At 36.7% G+C, this 23,780-nt stretch overlaps 1 protein-coding gene and 1 pseudogene across 1 annotated transcript; both read left to right on the forward strand.

The window, feature by feature from the left end:
- The first annotated feature begins 30 nt into the window (after positions 1–30).
- JRKL (JRK like) lies at positions 31–3,240 on the forward strand. Its single transcript, XM_041730682.1, has one exon. The coding sequence runs from the start codon at positions 31–33 to the stop codon at positions 1,603–1,605; it is 1,575 nt and encodes a 524-aa protein (XP_041586616.1). The 3' UTR covers positions 1,606–3,240.
- Positions 3,241–7,265: 4,025 nt separating this feature from the next.
- On the forward strand, positions 7,266–14,609 carry LOC121476213 (annotated as a pseudogene).
- The last annotated feature ends 9,171 nt before the right edge of the window (positions 14,610–23,780 follow it).

Genomic DNA, 23,780 nt, shown 5'->3' on the forward strand with positions numbered 1-23,780 from the left:
CAGGCCCCGGGCCCCGGCCCGAGCCCCAGCATGTCGGGGAAGCGCAAGCGGGTGGTCCTGACCATTAAAGATAAGCTGGATATAATAAAGAAACTCGAAGACGGAGGTTCCTCCAAGCAGCTGGCAGTGATTTATGGAATTGGTGAGACTACAGTTCGGGATATAAGGAAAAATAAGGAAAAGATTATCACTTACGCAAGCAGTTCTGATTCCACGAGTCTTCTGGCCAAGAGGAAATCGATGAAGCCGTCCATGTACGAGGAACTGGACAAGGCAATGCTAGAATGGTTCAACCAGCAGAGGGCAAAAGGGAATCCTGTATCGGGCCCGATTTGTGCAAAAAGGGCAGAGTTCTTTTTCTATGCTCTGGGAATGGATGGTGATTTCAACCCCTCTGCGGGCTGGTTAACTCGTTTTAAGCAGCGGCACAGCATTAGGGAGATTAACATTAGAAATGAAAGATTGAATGGCGATGAGACTGCTGTGGAGGATTTTTGCAACAACTTCCGAGACTTCATCGAACGAGAGAATTTACAGCCTGAACAGATCTACAATGCAGACGAAACTGGACTCTTCTGGAAATGCCTGCCTTCCAGGACTTCTGCGATCAAAGGTAAATACAGTGTCTCTGGGCACAAGGCAGTTGAAGAAAGAGTCACTATCATGTGTTGTGCCAATGCAACAGGTTTACACAAACTGAAACTCTGTGTTGTGGGGAAAGCAAAGAAACCTCGCTCCTTCAAGTCGACGGACACCTCAAACCTGCCAGTCTCTTATTTTAGCCAAAAAGGTGCATGGATGGATCTTTCCATTTTCCGACAGTGGTTTGATAAGATCTTTGTGCCACAGGTTCGGGAGTACTTAAGGTCTAAAGGCCTGCAGGAAAAGGCTGTGCTCTTGTTGGATAATTCACCAACACATCCAAATGAAAACGTCCTAAGGTCAGATGATGGTCAAATATTTGCTAAATATTTACCGCCTAACGTGGCTTCATTGATCCAGCCCTCGGATCAAGGGGTCGTGGCGACAATGAAGAGAAATTATCGTGCAGGTCTTCTTCAGAACAACTTGGAAGAAGGTAATGACCTGAAATCATTCTGGAAGAAGCTAACTCTGCTAGATGCACTTTATGAAATAGCAATGGCATGGAATTTAGTAAAGCCAGTTACCATTAGCAGAGCATGGAAGAAGATTCTACCTACCATAGAGGAAAAAGAAGGCTTGGACTTTGATGAAGAAGATATTTCCATGGCTACTGTGTCCACCATTTTACAACATACCAAAGGACTGGAAAATGTGACTACTGAGAACATTGAAAAGTGGCTTGAAGTGGACAGTACTGAACCAGGCTATGAAGTGCTAACTGACAGCGAAATCATCAGAAGAGCACAAGGCCAGACAGACGAATCTAGTGAAAATGAGGAGGAGGAAATAGAACTGATTCCAGAGAAACATATTAATCATGCAGCTGCTCTCCAATGGACTGAAAATTTATTGGATTATCTAGAACAACAAGGTGATATGATCCTGCCTGATAAACTGGTGATTCGTAAACTTCGAGCCACCATCAGAAATAAACAGAAGATGACAACCTCAAGTCAATAATGGCATTTCATTGTTATAGTTTTGCTAATTGTGTCTGTAACTCTTAACCTCTGCAATGTGGCTTAATTTTGTGTTGTCAAGTCTCAGTCACAGCCCTATGAAATACAGATACAGAAATGTATCTGAAGTGTTGGAGGACTATGTTTTGAATCATCTGTGTGTCTTCCTTTATTTGTGCAGATAATTGGAAGCTGATTCTGTATAGATAAAAAGTTACATATACACGTGTATTACTTTGGTAGATCTGCAACTATCCCTTCTATTACAGTGGCATTCTCTAAAACCTCAAAAAAATTTACAGATAACAGTGAACAGATTGAGCACTTTACTGAAATCTGTTGTTTGGTTTATGAGGGCTGCCACAGTAATATTTACTTGTGTTAACATCTTAAATGGTTATATTTTGTGTTCTGCATACACTGACAGAATGAGAAATAATCTATATTTTAGATTTCAGGGTGGTCTGCAATAATTGAAAGTGAAGTCCAATAATGAGGAAACAGTGATCTATGAATTGTAATTATAAAAATAACTTAGAAATGCTACTTCTGTTCCCTTAACATTTGTTTAGGCGGCAAGGGGAGGAGGTTTTTCTGGAAGTAAATATATATGAAGTGATTACTAAATTAGTAAGAAAACTATTTGAAAGCTGATACATGAAAAATATTCTGATCTATTTGTAGAGAAGTGCGAGTTGAGAATTTGGGGAACTTTAGGTTATTTATACAAAGGGAATAAATAGGCTTGTTTTAATTGGGTCTTATATTATGAATTGGGTAATTATTTATTCATGTAATTATAGTACACGTTTTGTAATGTTACATGTGGTGATATGAACTCCCACCTTGTATATGGGGAAGAATCTTGGGAATTTAAAGTTAGATTTTTTTACTGTGTTCTTGGAAATGTCTATAGTTTGAAAAAACTTATCGTACCTTCCCCTTTTATTTGATACGAAAAGAAAAAGAAATGAATAAAGTTTTTATTAATTTTAACAAGCCATAGGTTGTGACCTGTTTTATGAAGAAAGCAGAAATGATTATGGAAAGTGCCAGATTCTAAGGAATTTCATCATTTACTCTTTTGACACTTGTAAAAAGGTATTCTTTCTTCTAGAATCCATTTAAATTTGAATTTTGATCAATTTGCTTAGTAAATTTACTTTTTATTCAAGACTTTGAAAAGACTTTATGAATATTGATTTAATTTATAACTTAAAAGCAATGTGGGTCTCCATATTATTTCATCCTGCCTGATAAATAGGTATTTATCAGGCATTTTTTTTTAACCCTTAAAAAAATGTTCTCTATTGGTCATTTTTTTGAAGGTTTAACTTTTAAATTGAAATATTTTGCATTTTATATTTATAGTGCCTTTCTTAGAATTCTAAGACTTCAAAGATACTTTTAGCTTTCCCTTATTTCTGTTATCTTCATGATACATGTCCAGATTTAAAAAAAAAAAAAAAGACTTCTGTGATGAGAACTGTTTGAAAATTGCTGTATGAAAAAAGCATCAGAAATTAACATACATTATCGAATCAGCTAATTATAGATTATGCTATAAATTAAGTTGTATATAAAAGAAATTTTCATTTTTCTAATATGAAAATGTATAAAGGCTTCTTGGAATTTCTGTCTGGATTTGCTCAATTTTTAAAATTCATCTTGCCGGTGAAATTCAGCTGTATCATTGCCACCTAGTGGTAAAATTAACATTACTGTTAAGCTATGTGGTTTAAAATATTAATATCTAGTAAAAGGTTCACTGTTTTGTGGCGCTTGTAAGAGACTGCTCTTGTTTTTTAGATTTATAGCTATTTGCTTTTTTCCAAAAGCTGTCAACACTAGTAGGCTATAGTTCTTTTTTGAACCCTTTTATCCTTAAGTATAAGTATAAAAGCTGCCAGTTACTGAATACCATGTTATGTTCTAAGCAATGTACTTATTTATCCTCAAATTATGGTGGATATACTGATATTCAGCTCATAGTCTTAATTGCTGAAGATCACTTGGCTACATATAAAAATTTAAACCCAGATATTTAGTGCCAAGAGCCTATGCCTGTATTATTCAACCTAGGCTAACCTTTCCCAGTCTTCAAAATTTATTTCCTGCCACCAACCCCCCTGCCCCTGACCTGTCACAGATGTCTGACTTTGCTTCTCTGTACACTTGTGGCAGCAACTGCCCTTCCCCTTACTCTTCTATGAGGTTAGTCTTTCTCTTTAACCACCCTGTAGTTTCATTTCTGTTTATCCCCAACCCTAATAGCACTTGAAACTTGGATCATCTGTCTTTTGATTTCTGGTTAGCCAGGCTCAGTGAGGATCCTTTCTGTCTTAATTTAAAACATACTATTGGGAAAAATAAGCAGTTCATGTGAACATTTCTCTTTAGTTTATGAGACAGTCTCAAAGAGATTTGAGAAGTTGGCACAGTATTTGCTACACCAAAAATACTGGAAACTGCTTCTATCAAAACCACATAAGTATGTATATACACAGATCCATACAGATCAAAAGGGGAAAAACCCAAATGAGATGATATGGGGAGGACAAGGAAGGATACGCTGAAATACAAGAGCTGATTAGAGAATAAAAATGGGACACGTGGGCTGCAGTGAGGTTCATTTTGTAATGATGTGTGTTTCAGCATCATACTCCCAGGCTTACTAGTATGTGCTGCTCATTCATAGATGGTCCATGAATCTCTGCATTTCTTCTTTCTTAGAGAATGTTAAAACATCAGTGCCAAGTTAAGTGCATTTGATCAGTAATTGGGGAAGGTTAGTGGATGATGACAGAAGCTCTTTGGGTACTATATCTGCCCAAAGTCATAAATCTTTAGTTCCTGATTCCTATTCCCTCAATATCCCACCAGAGGCTGTGTTTGGCTTTCTATTTTTCCATTAAGAAGTTAGCCACAGACAGTATTCTCACCAGTGTTGCCAGGTTTTCCCATTGATGAGCCTCGACAGAACAGCAGCTCTCAGAAAACCCCTCTGCATTATGATGTTTCTTAAGGCCCATACTTCTAGTAGCCAAGAAGTCTATGAGAGTAGGTCTACCTTCAGGGGTTGATACAGGAAATTAGGAACTTACTTTTTATGAGAGATTTGGACTTTTGAGGGGTTCGATGGTGAGGGAAGTGGAATTCTTTGCCAAGTTTAAATTTAGTGAATCAAAAATTGGTTGAGCCTTACTATATACATAAGATGACTGGGAGTGGTGGGTTTAGGAAAATAAAAAGAGGAAAAGTGGATCTTAAGGTGGAAAATGACATTTGGAAAAAAAAAAAAACCCATCTGTTCAATTGCAATCCCATATAAAACAGTCAGCATGATGTGATAGGGACTTTGTAAGTAACCATCATGATTTATATTGCTTATTCATTCCTTTGCTGGCTCTTACTGTGTATACCATTTACGTTTTAAGCTTTTCTTTGTTCTGTTTTTTTACTAATCCTGAATGACTTCATACATTTCCATTACCTGCATGCTTAAGACCACAAATCTACCTCCAGTCACCGTCTTCAGAAATGCAGATTTGTATCTTCAATTGAGAAGCAGGATTTAAGTGTGGAAGGGAAATTAAAATTGTTGCTTTTCTTCCCCTCTGTAGTAGACATTAGCATTCTGATGTCAAAGCTACCTATATGGGCTAAGGAGTTGAGATAATTTTTTAATTGAATGCTGAATTAGGCTTATCTTCTTTGGTCTAAAATAGCAAAATAGATAATTATCTATTTTCTTATTTCTGTCCTTAGTTAGCCTTTCTGGCGTACATACATGTCTTTGCCTCTGACCATTCCTTCCCACAGGGAGGCATAGTGGTTTCTGTTTTTGATACCCTTGTTGCTACTCAAGTACTAAAATTTAGTTTGTCATGTTCCAGCCTCTAACCTCCTTAAAAGACCATCATTTATACTCTTGACACCAACTATAGTCCTTAGAAATGTACTGTTTTCACAGTTTAGGCAGCTGGCAACTTTGCATGGTAACTAGTCTAATGCAATTTGAAGTTGGATTGAAAGAATGCCCAAAGGGTACCATATCAGTTGCTGGGGACACCTAAATTGTGAAAACTGGTGACTGTAAGGCCTTGGAGGGAGTCTTGTAAGACTTGTAATATATTGTGAACTGATTTTTGTGATCTATGTTTCTTAATACTGGACTATGAGATCAAGGCTCCGTGATTTGCAGAGTACTCAGCAAACACTAATTGTACACTTTCTCTAAGACATGTCTTAGGCAATACACGGGATACGTGGATAAGACTATCTGCTTCAAGAGATTTATATTATAATAGAGACATGTAGGAAAAGTTTCCACATATCTCTCAACATGCAACCAAGGGTGAGAACCACAAGATTATGCATTTGCAAGGTAAGCAGAGTAGAAGATGTGGAGATGAGATTAATAGGTTCCTCTGATGGACCATGAGGTCAAGACTATGTATAGAGGCAGAGTAATGAGGAAGCTAAATAAACAAGCAAATTCACACATATATGCATCTCTGTGTGTTTGTAGTAGTAACTATGATATCAGAGGAGAGACCATAGAGCTTGGAAGAACACCCAGTATTTAAGTCCCAGTTTTACCCATTTTTCAGTTCTAGAATTTCTAATTGGTTCCTATTTTTCTTTCATGTATAAAATAATCTATTATTTAAGTGTATTAATTTTACTTATTTGGAAGTTACAGTTTGAATTCTCTATAATCTCTGAGCCTTCTGTAATCTTTGAGTTTGTAGTCTTTTTTTTTTAATTTTTTTTATTTATTTATGATTGTCACACAGAGAGAGAGAGAGAGGCAGAGACACAGGCAGAGGGAGAAGCAGGCTCCATGCGCTGGGAGCCCGATGTGGGATTCGATCCCGGGTCTCCAGGATCGCGCCCTGGGCCAAAGGCAGGCGCCAAACCGCTGCGCCACCCAGGGATCCCGAGTTTGTAGTCTTTCACGGAGCTGGTACTATGCCAACACTTGGACATTGTTAATCGTGCCTCTGTCCTCAGGGAGCTGAGATTGCCTGAAATACTATGGTCTCTGCTTGTATAGCACAATAGTGGGAAGTGTAGAAACATCTGCTAAAGTTTGGTCAGAGCCATTGATAGTGAGAATACGGAATTGACATTATAACCTGCCAGATGGGGAACTTGGGAGCTTGTTTTCTGGGTTTGGATGTACCCCATTCCTCCTGACTTTACCAGCTCCCAGGGGCATTGTTCTATTAATCACTGCAAGCCCTGGCCTTTCTTGAACACAGGCATAATGTTCTCTTGTGCCTAGCCTTGGAAAGTGGCAGTTATGTGCCTGGATCCTTAAATTAGGCCCCTTGTTGGTTATATCTGGACTTCTCCCAGCTTTTCACCACTTCATTATATGGAACACAATTTTCTCCTACACAATTTATGGTCCTTCAAAAGTTTACCTTCTTGTTTTTAGGATGGAGTCCGTGCTTCTAATCTAATATCTCCATTTATCCTGATATCAGAAATCCCATCAGTGTGATCTTGGGTGAATCTCTAAATCTCCTCACTAAAATGGGGATAATAATACAGATCGTTAAAAAGAATAAATAAAATAATGTACAACACTGTGAATGAATGCTAGTTTTTAAGTTCTTAATAGGAAGCATTAAAAGACCAGAGGCATCGAAGATGAAGAGTAGAGTGGGAGAGTAAGAAAATTGAGACAGTAGGAGTTTGTGGTTGAAGGGAGGGTTAAAAGGTCAAGATTTGCAACTCTAGGTATTCACAATGTGTTGAGGCAATATATACAATCAGGCATTCCTTTTTCAATGCTCTATGCTGCCTTCTCTTATTATTGCATGATATGGGGACTAACCCTTTTATTCACACTCTAAGTCAGAAGACACTTTTTTTTTTCACATTACAGTTGATTCTTGAACAATAGGTTTGAACTGTTGGGGTCCACTTATATGCAAATTTTTACAGCACAGTACTGTAAATGTATTTTATAGTTTTCTTAACATTTTCTTTGCTCTAGGTTACTTGTAAGAATACAATGTAAAACACATATATAAAATATCTGTTAATCAACTGTTATTGTGTTTCAGTCAACAGTATAGGCTTTTAGTTAAGTTTTGGGGAAGTCCAAAGTTATATGTAGATTTTTGTTTGGGGGGTGGTCAGTGCCCAAGAGCCCCATGTTGTTTCAAGGGTCAACTGTATAATTATAAGATATTTGTAGATTCTCACTTTGAGAACCTCTCTAGAAGGAGACATGTACATTTCAGTTAAGTCCTAAAGGTATCAAGGCAAGAAAAAGATCCATTGCTGAAAATCCCTTCCAGGTATATACACTAGTATTTTATGGAAAGTTAGTAAAGTTTTGAGGAAGAGATAAAAGAAATCTGAAAAAGACAAATGAATAAGTAAAGGGATATTGAATAGTGACAAGCATTTGTATACTTTTTTTTTTGTCTCTGAATGAGAAAAATAAAAAATATAAAACATGATTGATAACTGATGGCAGATTTTTTTCAAAACTTATTTTAAAAACATGATCACATTAGGGGCATGCGGGTGGTGCAGGAGGTTAAGCATCCAACTCTTGGTTTCAGCTCAGGTGGTGATCTCAGGGTCGGGCGACCAAACCCCATGTGGGGCTCTGTCCTCAGCACGGAATCGGCTTGAGGGTTCTCTCCCTTTCCCTTTGCCCCTCCCACTCATGCTCTCTCTGAAATAAACCTTTAACAACAACAGCAACAACTAAGCATGATCACATTGGGATGATTTCAAATGGACTGAGAGCAGCTATATGGTTTTAGTTACCACTGAAAAGAAACCAGATGGCAGGGGGACTCTACCTTTTCACTAATAGCATTTTCACAAAAAATGTTAGTGAAGATTGGTATTTGATGCCATTCTGGAGTCAAAAGAATAAATGGTATTGGGCAGCCAAATCGTTCTTCTATTCCCCATTTTTACATGTCTTTTTGTCTCTCCATCTAATTATTTTCCTTCATAGCATCCTTGTTGTTTGGAGAGTGGGCCTCAGTTGTCTGTCTTTTGCCTCTTTTTTTTTTTTTTTTTTTCCTGTCTCTTCATACAAGAATGACAAGGAAAGACCTGAGTGGATCTGTCTGGTATTATAAATTGGTATAGTAATGGAATTGTCAGTACACATGTAAGGGGGAAAAGTGCACACATTTCATTCTTTATAAAAGACTATTTTTAAAAAAGATTTTATTAGAGAGAGAAAGCAAGCAAGAGCATGAGCATGAGAAGTGGGGAAGGGCAGAGGGAGAGGGAGAAGCAGGCCTGACACGGGGCTTGATCCCAGGACCCTGAGATCATGACTTGAGCTGAAGGCAGATGCTTAACCACCTGAGCCACCCAGGTGCCCCTATAAAAGACTGTTTTTTGATCAGATTTTCTTGCATACAGCAAGTAAAGAAAAATCTTTGTTGCAGAAATGTATGAAGGCTCTGTGGGAACTGAAAACAAGGCTGCATTTGATCATAAAATTAAGCACCACTAGAATTCCCTATTTTCATTTCAGTATTTAGGACTAGCTTATTTTTATCCTGTATATTACATATACTTTCACAAATAAAACTGATTGCAATGTGGAAAAATCAGTTATCCATGAAATAATTTTTAAGCTGTGTTTCTGCCCTCAGTAGTATCTCTAGTTTTGAATTTTATTGGGAAAAATTGTGTTCCATGTATTAAACAATCAGATATCTTTTAGATAAACATGTACTCCCTTTCAACTTAAGTACTTTTTAGTTCCTTTAATGTAACTATGAAATTTTATAATTCATTCATTCATCTCAAGTATTTATTTACCTATGAATATTTACCTACTTTATAACCAAAAAATTTAAATAATCATCCCCTAATTTCTTCTTGCAGATTTGTGTAATCATGAGCTTGAAATTAAACCCTTACCTATTTTTTATGTTAGAAAAATGACTCATATTTTAGGTTGCTATACTACTTCATTGATCAATGAGATGATGAAGAGACAGGCTCAGCAAGACTGATGATTTTTTATGAGTTTTAGCATTCAAATTGGTTTTAAAAACCAGAATTATTTTGAGGTTATCATTTAGAAATGTATGTAGTATATAGCATTTTATCATTGATTTATATAAATACATGGTACAAATACTCTTAACACACAGTTATTTATGTACGTGTTTTATATAACCTAGAGATGATTTAATGGCTTTAGAACAAAAAAATTCAGATACAAATAACAGAGTTAAAAATATTCAATAATGGTTATATAAAAATAGAGAGTTAAAGAAAAATGTTCAATAATGATTATATTCTAAAAGTATTAAAATACCCAATGTAGGAGTTTTAGTTTAACTGAGTTTTCATAAAATTTCTCCCAACATAATGGATGTTTTCTTGAATTGCAAACATGCCTGCTCTTTAATAATAAGCCTTTAAAATTTTTTTATAGATAGATGCATTAATATTAATCATATAACCTGTAGCTTGACAGAGTTGCCTTCTAATCAAGCTGTGGTCATCATTCTTGCTTAAATATGTGAATTTAGCCTAATTAGGATATAATTAGGTTGAACCTGATTTGGCTTGACAAAAAGCCCTGCAGGTATTCTAAGGTCAAAATTAATTTTCAAGGATTCAACATATTTCTTGTTAGTTCATAACAATGTACAAGGTTACATAGCATTTTAAAAAGCACAGTACACAAAAGCTTCAAAATAAAAGTAGACATGACATTTATTTTCTGTTTACCAGATTTAGGACACCTTTTCCTACTCTGTAACATTCAAGAGCATTTTTAAAAATGCACTAAAGGAAATAAATCCAAGCGTGAATGATTGATAAATTCTATCATCTAATGAAATAGGGGCACCTGAGTGGCTCAGTAGTTTAAGTGTCTACTTTTGGCTGGGGTCATGATCTCGCAGTCCTGGGATTGAGCCGCATGTTGGGCTCCCTGCCCAGCTGGGAACCTGCTTTTCTCTCTCTCTTTTCAGCTCTCCCTGCTTGTGCTCTCTCTCTCTCTCTCTCTCGGTCAAATAAATAAATCAAATCTTAAAATAAAAATCTAATGAAATAGTTTGTTAAAGATGACTGGTGGTGTCCTTTTGTCCACATCTGCTCAACATAAAATGTGTAGGATGGAGAAGAATCTGGTTTGTGGGAGCCAATGTAGAAAAGGCTATGAGTAGCTTATTATCAACCAGTAATTAATGAAATGTACATTAACAACATAATAGTGAATATTTACAGAAGACTTAACATATGCCAGAAATTGTTCTACGTACTAGGTATTTAGCAAGAGAACTATTTATTGCATTAAAGAGCAATTTATTTTATTTCCCTGTGGATCAGCTAACAACAGGGAATTAGGCTCAATAAAAGGCTTAACTGGATGTTAGAATTGTCTCCAGACATGGTGAACTTCCCCCTGAAGTATATGGTTTTCTGTAACTAGTAGGGCTAAAATTGTGATTAGACTGCCAGATCACTAAACTATAGCAAAGGGGTTCAGTCACTATACTGGTTGTTGGATGAGATGCTGTTTCAATCCTGAGGCTCATGATTCATTCACATTGAAGGGTTATAAGGAAAGCACTGATCAAATTACCAAAGAGAAATAAAAATGTTTTCAGAAGCTTTCATTTACGCATTCAATGAATATTTACTTAGTGCTTACTACATACCACATACTGTTTTCAACCCTTGGGGATCTGTTTTTACAATAAGTATTGTGAGTTTTGGAATGTTAGTCTTTTCTTTAACTTCTCTAGTTTCAAAGAACCACATTTTGCCATCGAAATATATCCAATTATGGAATATAAAAAAAGAATTAAGGGAAATCCAGAAAGAATTAGACACCAGATAATGTGCCTTTCTTTGTATAAACTTTTTTTTTTCCATAGGAATTTGTGGTTGTTTCTGGCATTTAGGACAAGAGATTGACCTTTTCTCTCTTGTCCATTTAAAATTACTAACTATGCTACAATAACAATAATAATGGATATCATTCACTGAACATTTACCATATGATGCAGGTAGTATACGTCATTGTATCTCTTGTACTGAAGAGGAAATAGGCATAGAGAGGCTTACTAACTTACCTAAGGTTAAGCAGCTAGTAAGAGATTAAACAAAAAAACTGTATTGTGCTTGTTTTCTATTTGGTATGATTAGCTACATACCACATAACCTTTCTAGATAGAGAATCTGTATGCCTGGTGCACTGATTCTCATTTGTTATTGTTTTGCAATTTTAATATATGAGAAAAGGAAGTGGATTAGTAAAAAGGAAGAAATTATAGTGGAAGTTCAGTAATGTTTCAACAACACTAACCTGGCCATTCTTTCTGATTTTCCTTTATAGACTCGTCTTCCTATTGGAATTGGAGGTATTTCTTGGCATTCTGTTAGCTCCTCTACCCTGCTCTTCCTTGCCACATAATCCCTGAATGGTCTTATCCCTGATATGATTTCTATCACTAGTCTAACCTTTTATAAATCTCAACTCTACATTTCCAAGTAAGGCCATTTTCCTTTGTTCCATCTAGATCAGTATATCCAACAATTTAGGTAAATTGATGCTTTGAGTTGTATTTTAAACTTGTAAACATTTTCTTTTTATCTATAAAATTAATTTTCACAACATTTAGCTATTTCTCTAATTTCAAGAAAACCTACATAATCTTTAGTTAATTTGAGCTATCTCAGTGAGGTCATAATAAAATAAGATCAAATTAACCCCTATGTCAACATAGATTGCAATTTATGTGAATAACAGTTTTCTATGATAAGTTTTCTAACAAATGGAAATCCCTAAAATCTATTTTTAAGCTCAAGTTTACAAAGCAATTTTTGGTTTTCTAATCAAACAATTTCAATATTACAGCATTTTTGTGCCATTTTTAAGAAATAGATCTAGATACAAACTTCAAATTCTGATGGTGCAAATAACATTGATTAGTATTTTATGACAACTTGTGTAGTTACTAAACCTCTCTTTTGTCTAATTAACAACATATAATGGTTTGTTGTGAGATTTATATTCTTAAAACATCTATGGTAATAGATTTCCATTGGAATTTCTAATTCAGATGCTGAGATATACATCTTCTGACTCCTATTAAAATTTTTAGTCAAGGTGCATTAAAGAATTTGTAGTTGAGGCTTATGATTATCTTTTGCTCAATGGAGTCAAGAGGAGGAATAACGAATATCACATACTTCATTTATTGGGCTGTGGATGAAAACCAGAAATCAATATAAAGGACTAAGGCATGAGTTGTTATACAACCTACATACACATTCATTCATTCATTCCATCATTTATTTGCCAAAATTTAAAAAGTGTATGCATAAGTCTAATTGGGATAGCTCTTGTTAAAGAATTTAGGGTCCTAACTACATCTTCAATACTAATCTCATGTTCGCTAGAGTTTTCTACATCTAACAATAGGATCTTGGATCCCACAGTTAATGAAAAGGTCTTATTAAAATCTCTTAAAACATAGTAAGTGCATTATTAGATGATTAGACCACTTAGATATATGCATTTTATGCTGTTTTCTTTGAAACTCACGATGTTATAATAGCGCTCCAGTTAGCTTCACACATCTGCTCTGAATAGCCATTAAAAATATTATAGCTTGCCCCCCCATCCCCCACCCCACAGATCTGGGTGACACTTCTTTAATAATAGCTTGCAGTGGTGGAGCCACCACTCCCAGCAGGGAGTTGCCAGGTGTCCCTCAGCACCTGCCCCACCAGTCCCACCCCACTGCCAGCATGAAGGCTGCAGACGATGGCAACCCTTCCACGTGGAGGACTTGCTCTTCTCCTGCCAGGCATATGCCTATGTGCCTAGGTGCTCATGGTCAAGGAACAGGGCAACCACTGCAAGTACTGCTTCGCCAGGAAAAACTACTGTCCAGATATAGAAGATGTAAGCAGGTAGGCATATTACTACAATGTGGAGTATCAGAAAGAAGATTGGCCTATGCACAAGCTGGAATGTTGTTTTGGGGGGTAAATGGAATCCCTTGGAGACTGTAGGACTAACTGCAAGGATTTTGGCCAGCTAAAAAAATCCACCCAGAGAAAACTCCTTCAGAGAAATTGTTAGCTGTGAAGGAGTTTGAATCACATCTGGATTAATCAGACAATGAGAAGAAGGACTCAATTTGGAATGACATTGGTACTCTTCATCACTTTCACTCCAAGCACCTCCACGTCCCTGACAGTGATAGCTTGTTGGTACTCTTTGCACCAGGTAACTGTAATGGTTTCATCTTCAAAGATGAAGATCTTTCTCATTTGGGATCAGCAATATTCCCTGAGGTTGCCCCGATGTCACTGTGGCCCAGAAGGGAACCTTGGCAGACGTTAGGAGTATACAGAGTATCAACCTTGGAGAGGAGGTTTTTACCATCTACATTGATCTGTACCCAACAGAAGACAGGAAGATTGGTTAAGAGGTTCTTCCTTCTTTACTTGATGGTGCCAGGAATGTACCATCAAAGACAACGTAAGGCCAAGGTGGAAATCCAGAAGCTCAGCCATTCCTCCAAAGGCAAAAACTGTCCAAGGCATGGTCAGATATGTACACAATGTTCATCAAGGACTTCCAGAGGGCAAAGCACTACAAATCCTGTAGTGAGCTGCTGGAGATCTGTGAGCTCAGCCAGGTGAAGGAGAGCTTCGTATTTGAGAACAGCAGTGTGTACATGTTGCAGGTCATAAGTGTCTGCTTGTACATGCACAACTGGGAAGGAGCCCTGCAATATGGACAGAAAAATCATTAAACATTATCCTCTGTATCTCCTCACCGTGGTTTCCCTGTAGTTGAAGCTGGGAGGACTATACAGGAGCCTGGGAATGAAAGCTGCAGGAAAGAAAGCCCTGAAAGCCATTGTCATAATGGAAGTAGCTCAAGCCAAAGATCATCTGTACATTTCTGAAATCAAACAGGAAATTGAAAGCCACCGAAACTATGCCAACATGTTAGTTTTTATTTAAATGGTAGGGCAGAGATCTTCAAGGATTTGAGTATTTCAAATCATACACATCATTATCTCATTTCTTAAAATCATTGGAATGAAAACACTTGGCTTACCTGGAAGTTGGTCTTAATCTTTAATCTTAATACCAAAATAATTTTTTAAAAAAGATTTTATTTATTTATTCATGAGAGACACAGAGAGAGAGGCACAGGCAGAGGGAGAAGCAGGCTCCATGCAGGGAGCCTGATGTGGGATTCTATCCCGGAACTCTGGGATCATGCTCTGAGCCAAAGGCAGATGCTCAACCGCTGAACCACCCAGGTGTCCCCCAAAATAATTTTTGAATGTTTTTTTCTTTCTAAGAGATATGTCATGGTTTCATATATTGAGTTTAAAAATTGGACAAATTGAGTTTTAAAAATGTGATTTCTTTCCCTTTATGCAGACTATAATGTTCTGAAAAAACCTGAATGATAAAAGAGAATAAAAAGGTAATGGTGTAAAAAAAAAAGTATCATAATATGTAACATCATTATCTGTTTTTATTTAAATTAATAGATCTTATTTTTAGAGCAGTTGTAGGTTTTTTTTTTAAATTTTTATTTATTTATGATAGTCACACAGAGAGAGAGAGAGAGAGAGGCAGAGACACAGGCAGAGGGAGAAGCAGGCTCCATGCACCAGGAGCCCGACGTGGGATTCGATCCCGGGTCTCCAGGATCGTGCCCTGGGCCAAAAGCAGGTGCTAAAGCACTGTGCCACCCAGGGACCAGGGATCCCCTTTTTTAAAAAATTTTTATTTATTTGCAGTTGTAGGTTTAAAGAAAAATTATGCAGAGTGTACAGAGAGTTCTCAAAAACTTTTTCTCCACTGCCTCCTTGCAGTTTATCTACTTATTAACGCCTCCCTTTAGCGTGTGGCACGTTTGTTATAATCAGTGAACCACTAATGAAACATTATTATCAGCTAAGGCCCACAGTTTATTAGGGTTCACTCTTTGTGTTGTATAGTTCTAAGTGTTCTGCATAACACCACGTATAAACCATTATGGTGTCATACAGAATTGTTTCACTGCCCTCCAAATCTGGTGTTCCCTTTCTTTTTAAAAAAGATTGATTGATTGGTAGATTTGAGATGGGGCAGAAGGCAAGAATCTCAAGCAGACTTCTCACTAAGCATGGAGCCCGGCTCGATCTCATGACCCTCAGATCATGACCTGAGCCAAAACTGAGTGTGACACTTAACTGCCTGAGCTACTCAGGTGCCCCAGGTGTTCCATCTTTTAATCACTCCTTTTTTTCCTTGCTCTCTTTGAACCCTTGGCAACCACTGATCTCTTTACTCTTGATCATTTAGCCTTTTCAAGAATGTCATGTAGTTGGAATCACACACTGCAGCATTTACAGACTGGCTTATCTACTTAGCAATATGCATCTAATTTCCCCTGTGTATTTCCATGGCTTGATAGCTCATTTCTTCTTAGGACTGAATAGTATTCCATTGTATGGATGTACCACAGTTTATACATTCCCCTGATAGAGGACATCTTGATTCCTTCCAATTTTGAGCAATTATGAATAAAGCTGCTATTAACATTTGTACACAGGTTTTTGTGTGAACATAAAATTTCAACTCATTTAGGTAAATATCTGCGAGTACAACGACTGAATCATGTGGTAAGACTATGGTTAGCTTTGTAAGAAACTGTCAAACAGTTTTCCAAAGTGGCTATACCATTTTGCGTTCCACCAGCCATGAATGAAAGTTCCTCTTGCTTTATACCCTCGGTGTTTTGGATTTAACCATTCTAATAGGTATGCAGTTGTCTTATTTTTTTAATTTGCAATTCCCTAATGATATTTGCTATTGAGCATCTTTTCATATGCTTGTCATCTATATGTTTTACTTGGTGAGATTCATGTTTAGATATTTTGCTCTCTTTTTAATTGGGCTATTATTGTTGGGAGTTCAGAGTTCTTGGCATACTTTGTATACAAATTTTTTTTTTATCAGATTTGTGTTTTGAAAACATTTTCTGTGGATTTTCATTTCTTACCAGTGTCTTTTGCAGAGCAGAAGTTTTTCATTTTAATGAAGTTTAAACGACCAATGCTTACTTCCATGGATCATAAGTTTGGGGTTATATCTAAAGCAGCCTTCACCAAACCCAAGGGCACTTAGATTTTTTACTATATTATCTTCTACAAGTTTTATAGTTTTTAATTTTACATTTAGGTCTATAAAAAATGTGGGGTTAATTTTTTATAGGGTGTAAGGCCCATGACTACATTTATTTTTTGCATGTTTATGTCCAGTAGATCCAGCACCATTTGTTGAAAAGAGTGTTCTGTGTATATTTAATTGTCTTTGCTCCTTTGTCTGAGATCAGTTGACTGTATTTGTGCAGGTCTACTTTTGAGTTCCTCATTTTATTTCATTAATTTGTCTATTCTTTTACCAATACGACACTGTTTTGGTAACTATACCTTTATTGTTAGTCATGTGGTGTTAATTCTCTTATTGTAAAGAACAATTGTTCTATTACAATAAGAATTGTAATACTAAGTTTAAGAATTAACACTTTACCTTCAGTATTGTGCTGGCTATTCTGATTCTTTTGCTTCCCATATAAACTGTAGAATCAGTATGTCAGTATCCATAATGTAACTTGCTGGGATATTGATTAAGAGATTTCACTGAGTGTATAGTTCAAGTTGGGGAAAACTGACATCTTGACAATATTGAATCTTCCTCTCCTTGAGCAATGAATACCTCTCCATTTATTTAGACCTTTTTGATTTTTGTTATCAGAGTTTTATAGTTTTCCTCACATAGATTTTGTACCTAATTTGTTAGGCTTATACCTAAATATTTAATTTTGGGGGTTGGTTCTAATGTAAATGGTGCTATGTTTCTAATTTCAAATTTCAATTATTTGTTGCTGGTATATAGGAAAGAAATTGTTTTTTAATTTTTAAATTTTTTTTTTATTTTTTTTATTAACCTTTATTCTGCAACCTTCTAGAATCATTAATTAGTTCCAATAATTTTTTGGTCAATTCTTTCAGATTTTGTGCATAAAAGTATTCATGTCACTTGTGAGCAAAGGCAGTTTTATTTCTTCCTACCCAAACTGTATGCTTTACTTCCTTCTTGTTTTATTGTGTTAGTGAGACTTCCAGTATGTTGTTGAATAGGAATGATGAGAAGGATACAGTTACTTTGTAAAGAGAAAATATTTCATTATTTCATGAATATGAAAGGAATTAGGCAACTTGGCTCTATGTTAGATTAAAATATAAAAATTCAATCAATAGGTGGCCAAGCCTTTTGTAGAAACATTTTAGAAAAAAACAATTTAAATTTGCTCTCCAGACAGTTGTTTCTGACTGATATAATGGATCCAAATGAGATTTTTTTTCTCTTCTATTTAAGTCCGTGTTCATAAACCACGTAAATCAATTGAATAGGGGACCCTTTCTATATCAAGTACAAGGCCTCCAGAGGAATAAAAAAAAAAAAAAGAAAAAGAAAAATCCATGAACACCGCCCCCCCCCACGGGAACATATAAAATATATAAAATGTTTCCCTATTTCATAACTCAATTTGATAATTAATTTTTAAAAAACCAAACATTTAGTGAATATTATGGAAAGAGATAGAAGGAGAAAGGAGAGCCAAAGAAAAGGGAAAAGAAAAAAATATTTTTTATCATAGCTATAGAGTATCCAGATACCACTGCTGTATTAATATTTTTTAGTGAAAAAACAGAAGAGATGAAGAATAGAAAGAAAAAAATGGCATACCAACCTTTGTTCACAAGGCAAACGCACACACACATTTATTTGACACTGAGGTTGCAATCGTGTATTAGACAAAATTTAATGGGAGAGACAATTAACAGTGACACACAGAATCGCCACAGGGGAGGCATACATATAGAGCAACAAGGGAACAGAGGGAAAAGATAATAGACATCTGGAACATAAACCACACACACACACACACACACACACACACACACACACACACACACACCTTGAAGCTCCACACAAAAGACAAAAGCATACAGCCCGCAGAGAGACAAAGACATGATTCACACTCCACTGAATCACATGTAAGGTGGAAATCACTCTTAGAATTTTATAACATAGATGGTTTTGATTCTGCATGATTCTTTCATTTGGAAACGCAGATAATCTTGAAATCTTAATTTTTTGATAAAGAAAACTTAAGGTCTCTGGAGAAAGTTCAGTGTTTCTGTTTTGGGTTTAGACATTTTAAATGGAGCAACATCACCATCTTGTGGTGTTTCAGAATAATGACTTTGCTTTTTAATGACATTTTGAGTTTACCTAGTTCTAGGTTAAATAAAGCTAACTTGATTATTCATGTGAATGGGGGAAAGTAATTATGCAGAAAATTGAATCTATAATATCTCAACACGTTAAATTTTTTCTTAAAGCAAAAGTACTTTAATGGAAGAGTTACCTCAGGAAGTGATACCTGTTTATTATTTAACGGTTGTTCAGTGGTCACCTTCACTTTACCAGGCTCAGAACAAGAACCAAGAAGTGATCCATCTACATACATTTGTATCTAACTTTTCTTTTTTTCCTAAAGATTTTATTTATTTATTCATGAGAGACAGACAGAGAGAGAGAGAGAGAGAGGCAGAGACACAGGCAGAGGGAGAAGCAGGCTCCATGCAGGGAGCCCAACGTGGGACTCGATTCCGGGTCTCCAGGATCATGCCCTGGGCTGAAGCCAGGCGCCAAACCACTGAGCCACCCAGGGATCCCCTGTATCTAACTTTTCTTAAATGTATTGCCTATACCTTTCTTTTTTACATTATAAGTACTTTCTCTACTTTCTTGCACTCTACAATGTAATAAAACACGAGGACCACTACCCATGGCTCCCTGCCCCAATGCTTACATTGCTAACATCCTTTTCAGCTGAAGAGGACTGGAACCTTTTCAGCTATCTATAAAATGGGATAAAGACTGTAAAATGCATGCTGAAGAATGTAAATATATTATCTGTTCTGTATTTCACATTTTATTTGATGCTGGTTTGGTTCTTTAGCATATGAGATTTTATTTTTAGTCAGTCTAAGATTTAGTAACATTCACTCAACTGGCTCTAATATTGCTCAACATTAGAGCAACAAAAAGTAGGGAATCTGAGAGGCAGTTCCTATCCATCAGATGCTTACAGTCTAGTTGGGGATGAGGACATACACACAAGAACCACATTAAAAAAAAAAAAAAAACAAGGTAATACATAAGTTATTTTGAAATCCCACATCACGTTTTATAATTCTCCCACCCGCCAATCTTTTACCTTATTCAACTAATCTGATAAACTCACTGAGGAAGGATTTGCTGGGCACTTACTATTTCCATAATCCTTGATGCCATGAAAGATAAAAGTAAGAGGTATAGGAAAAAAAATTTCAGGACTTTTATAATCTAATTGGGATGCCTAACAAAAAAAATGTCTTAGAAAATGTTAACGCTTATAGCTACACATGATATACTGAAGTTATGATTGGGAAGAATGAGAGTTTTTAGTTTTTATCAGATTTGTCATTCACATTTTAAATACATTTTAAAATATGAAGATAAGATAAACAAAATTCAGAAACTACTGAAGTAAAAATTTATAACACCACTTCATTAATGCAAGTATTTAGTATTTTGGTGCACAATAGTCTTCTTTTCCACCTCATGGTTTAGGATCCTCAAAATCCACGGCATAGGAGAATTTGTAGCTGAAGAGCATAAAATCATCTCTAGAAATTAAGACAGGAGGGATCCCTGGGTGGCGCAGCGGTTTAGTGCCTGCCTTTGGCCCAGGGCACGATCCTGGAGGCCTGGGATCGAATCCCACGTCGGGCTCCCGGTGCATGGAGCCTGCTTCTCCCTCTGCCTGTGTCTCTGCCTCTCTCTCTCTCTCCCTCTGTGACTATCATAAATAAATAAAAAATTATTTAAAAAAAAAGAAATTAAGACAGGAAAACTAAGGTCTTTACTCTTCTTCTCCCCCCTCCCCAAATCGAATTAGAAAATACTTAGAAATGAATCTGACAAAAAGGTTGAAGCCTTTCTTGAAGAAAACTGCAAAATGAGGAGAGGAACATAAAAGAAGCCTTGATTAAGCAGATGTTCTGGGGTGCAAAGTCATAATATTGTAAAGAAGTAAATTCTCAAATCTACAAATAGAGTACAATTGCCTTGAAACTCCAGCTTTCCAAAGTGGCTCTAAAGTTAATAGAGCTCTTAATAGGGTTAATAGTTAAATGTTAAAGAAGAACTAACATTTTTTTTTCTTAAAAAAGGAAGTGCGCAAAGTCAACTATACAATTAAAACTAGAATTGCTTGATGTTGGCACAGGAAGAGAAAGACAGTGAGATGAGAAAATCCAGAAACAGACAAATTATGTAGTTTAAGAATTTTGCATATGATTAAGAGTAATATTCCACATTGGTGAGCAAAGAATGAATTTGACAAACACTTTTTTGGGTAACAATTGACCCAACGTTAAAATGAAACAAATGTAGATTCCTACCGCACTCCATGTATTATACAATTTCCAGATGGATCAACATTTTAGCTATTAAAAATTGAAATAATAAAATTACTGAAAACATAAATTAATAATGCTATAGTCTTACATTGGTAGAATTTTCTAAATGTGACCTCAAATATAGGACCAGAAAGCAAAATTTGGTTGATATTACTAACTAATTATTAATACTGGTCGAATGAACCAATGTAAAAAAATCTGTGAACTTTTTGGAAAGAGAAATGAATAGTGAAAAAATACAACACATATAGGAGGCCAACTTATTCTAGTGTTAGATACTATTCTAGTATCTCTCATACGAGAGATACTTTCTCTGATACAAGGAGGCAGGCCAGAAGCTACACATGGTAGCACCCTGCAAAAGCCCCATGAGGTTGACAGAGGGCGCCTGAATTCAGACAGCTGCCATATAAAGTAGCCTAAGGTAAGGTTTGTTTGTTTGTTTTTTAATGTGTTAATGCCTTTTACTTATTCCTGTCTTCGGTCAAGTTCAGGTGCAGAACCTGGTTTGGGCTGTGATGAAAAGATATAATCAAAATCTATATCCATGCAAAGAAGGAGAGCAGAGAGCAGTAACTCTACCTGAACCTCTCCAGAAAGTCTTATGTAATTGGCATGGGGCACCAGCAGTTTTAAGAGCAGCTCAGGTGATTCTAATGTGCAGCCAAATTGAGAGTCACAGCAGTTACTGCTTCTCCACCTTTTGGCTAAGATCAAGTGGAGAATTATAGCAGTTAGAGGTAGTGTGAGAGAGGTGGCTCAGCAGCGCTGAGGTGATTCCATAGGCACCTAATTGTTGGCAGCAGAGACTGCTGCATCCAGGGGTCCTTCGAATGAAATATAATTGTAGTCCAGACTTTAAAAAAGAGCATGAGCCGGGCATTGACAAGCGGACAAATGACATGCTTCCTGGAGGGTATTCTGAGGAGAGGGGCCTGCGACCTTGCTATTATGATCATGGTCTTTCAGGTTACATAAAGATTCCTGTGAAGAACAATCTTCAGAAAGACATATTTAAGTTCTGAGAGTCTGAAGTCACATGATGTCGGAAATATGACTATATTTGAAAGCCATTAAAGAGGCTGCCCATATTTGTGATGTATATGAGAGTAAGAAAGATGAAATCTGAGAACCTCCCCAGATAAAAGGATAATAAAGAGATATAACAATGAAATATTGAGATAATGGAGTGGAAAACAAGTTACCATAAACGCTATCATTGAGACAATTGGTGAAATTTGAGTATGGAAAGTGCAATACATAGTAGTGTTGTAGTAATGTTAAATGCCTTGATTAATAATTGCGTTCTGGTTCTGAAAGAGAATGTCCTTATTGTTAGGGAAGAAACATGCAAGTATTCAGAGGTAAAGATGCATAATGCCTCACTCAAATGGTTTAAGTAAAAGGCACATATGAAATGTAAAGAGAGAATAAAAAAACAAATGGGGCAAAACGTACCAATGGATGCATTTGGATGATTGGTATACAGGGATTCATTTTATTATTCTTACAACTTTTCTGCAAGTTTGAAATTGTATTTTTAAAAGTTACCAAAGAAAAAAATCAACAAAAAAAACGTGTCCAAAAGAAGAGAACTGAAAGAGTTTGACATATTATAAGAGGAACCCAGGAGGGCTGGTGTGTGACACCAGGGGCTGAGGACAGCAGACAATGAGGAACAGAGGAGGAAAACTGAAGTCGGGATCAAATCATGCAGCTGTTACAGGCCATGGTAAGGAGTTTGCATTTAATTCTAATGGGAAGTCACTATAAAGTTCTGTGTGGGGATGTAACAATATACATTTTGCAGTTAGTTCCAGTTTACAGTGATTTTGACTGGAGCTGCTGAGGCTGCACATCAGCCTCTGAATAACTCAATCACTGTGTCTACAGGAAGGAGGAATAGGAATAGCTCGGCCTCTTGAGCCTCCTGGCAGGAGGAGAAGGATGGAGATAAAAAACCTCATAGAGATCCTATGGGGCAGCCAAAACAACAGCTGCCACTGAGCACACCCATACCTTGTCATGCCTTGACTGCCCAGCATACCACAGATCCTGATCCCTACTGCCTGCCTTCATTCTACTCTCCCAGTTCTAGAAATGGTTGAGCCCCATTACCAACAATCCCATAACCATTGCCCTGAATGGCAATGAAAGCTTAAACACTTCCCAAAAGGGAGACAACCTCTCTGATCTATTCTGCTCCATGTCCAGTGTCTTCAGGTGATATTTATTTCACCAAGTCAGGTTTGAATATGGTGCTTCTTGAACTTGTAATTGAAAGCTAAATGACAAAGTAAATACTGGACGGGAAATGGAAAGTTGTTCAGGAGCTTGGTTAGATACAGAGGCTTCCTCCTACCCCAGAAGGAACAGGGTTTCCCTTCCAGCAGCCAGTCCCCCTCCAGTGATGGGGTGACGGCAGCTGGCCTTGTCAGACAACCTTCAGCTCTGTTGGCATTTATACTCCGGTTGTTTGGTGCTTACATCCTTTCTATTTATACTCCATATTCTAAACTGATCATGATTATCTCTTCAGACTGGGGAGAGTGAGGATCCCTCTTCTGGGGGCAGGGGCCTGAGGTGTGTCCCC

The sequence above is a fragment of the Vulpes lagopus genome, chromosome 15 (genome assembly GCF_018345385.1).
Source record: "Vulpes lagopus strain Blue_001 chromosome 15, ASM1834538v1, whole genome shotgun sequence".
NCBI lineage: Eukaryota > Metazoa > Chordata > Mammalia > Carnivora > Canidae > Vulpes > Vulpes lagopus.

Bases quoted from the DNA above. Each gene is read 5' to 3' on its own strand.
- JRKL (XM_041730682.1), top strand. From the start codon at position 31: ATGTCGGGGAAGCGCAAGCGGGTGGTCCTGACCATTAAAGATAAGCTG.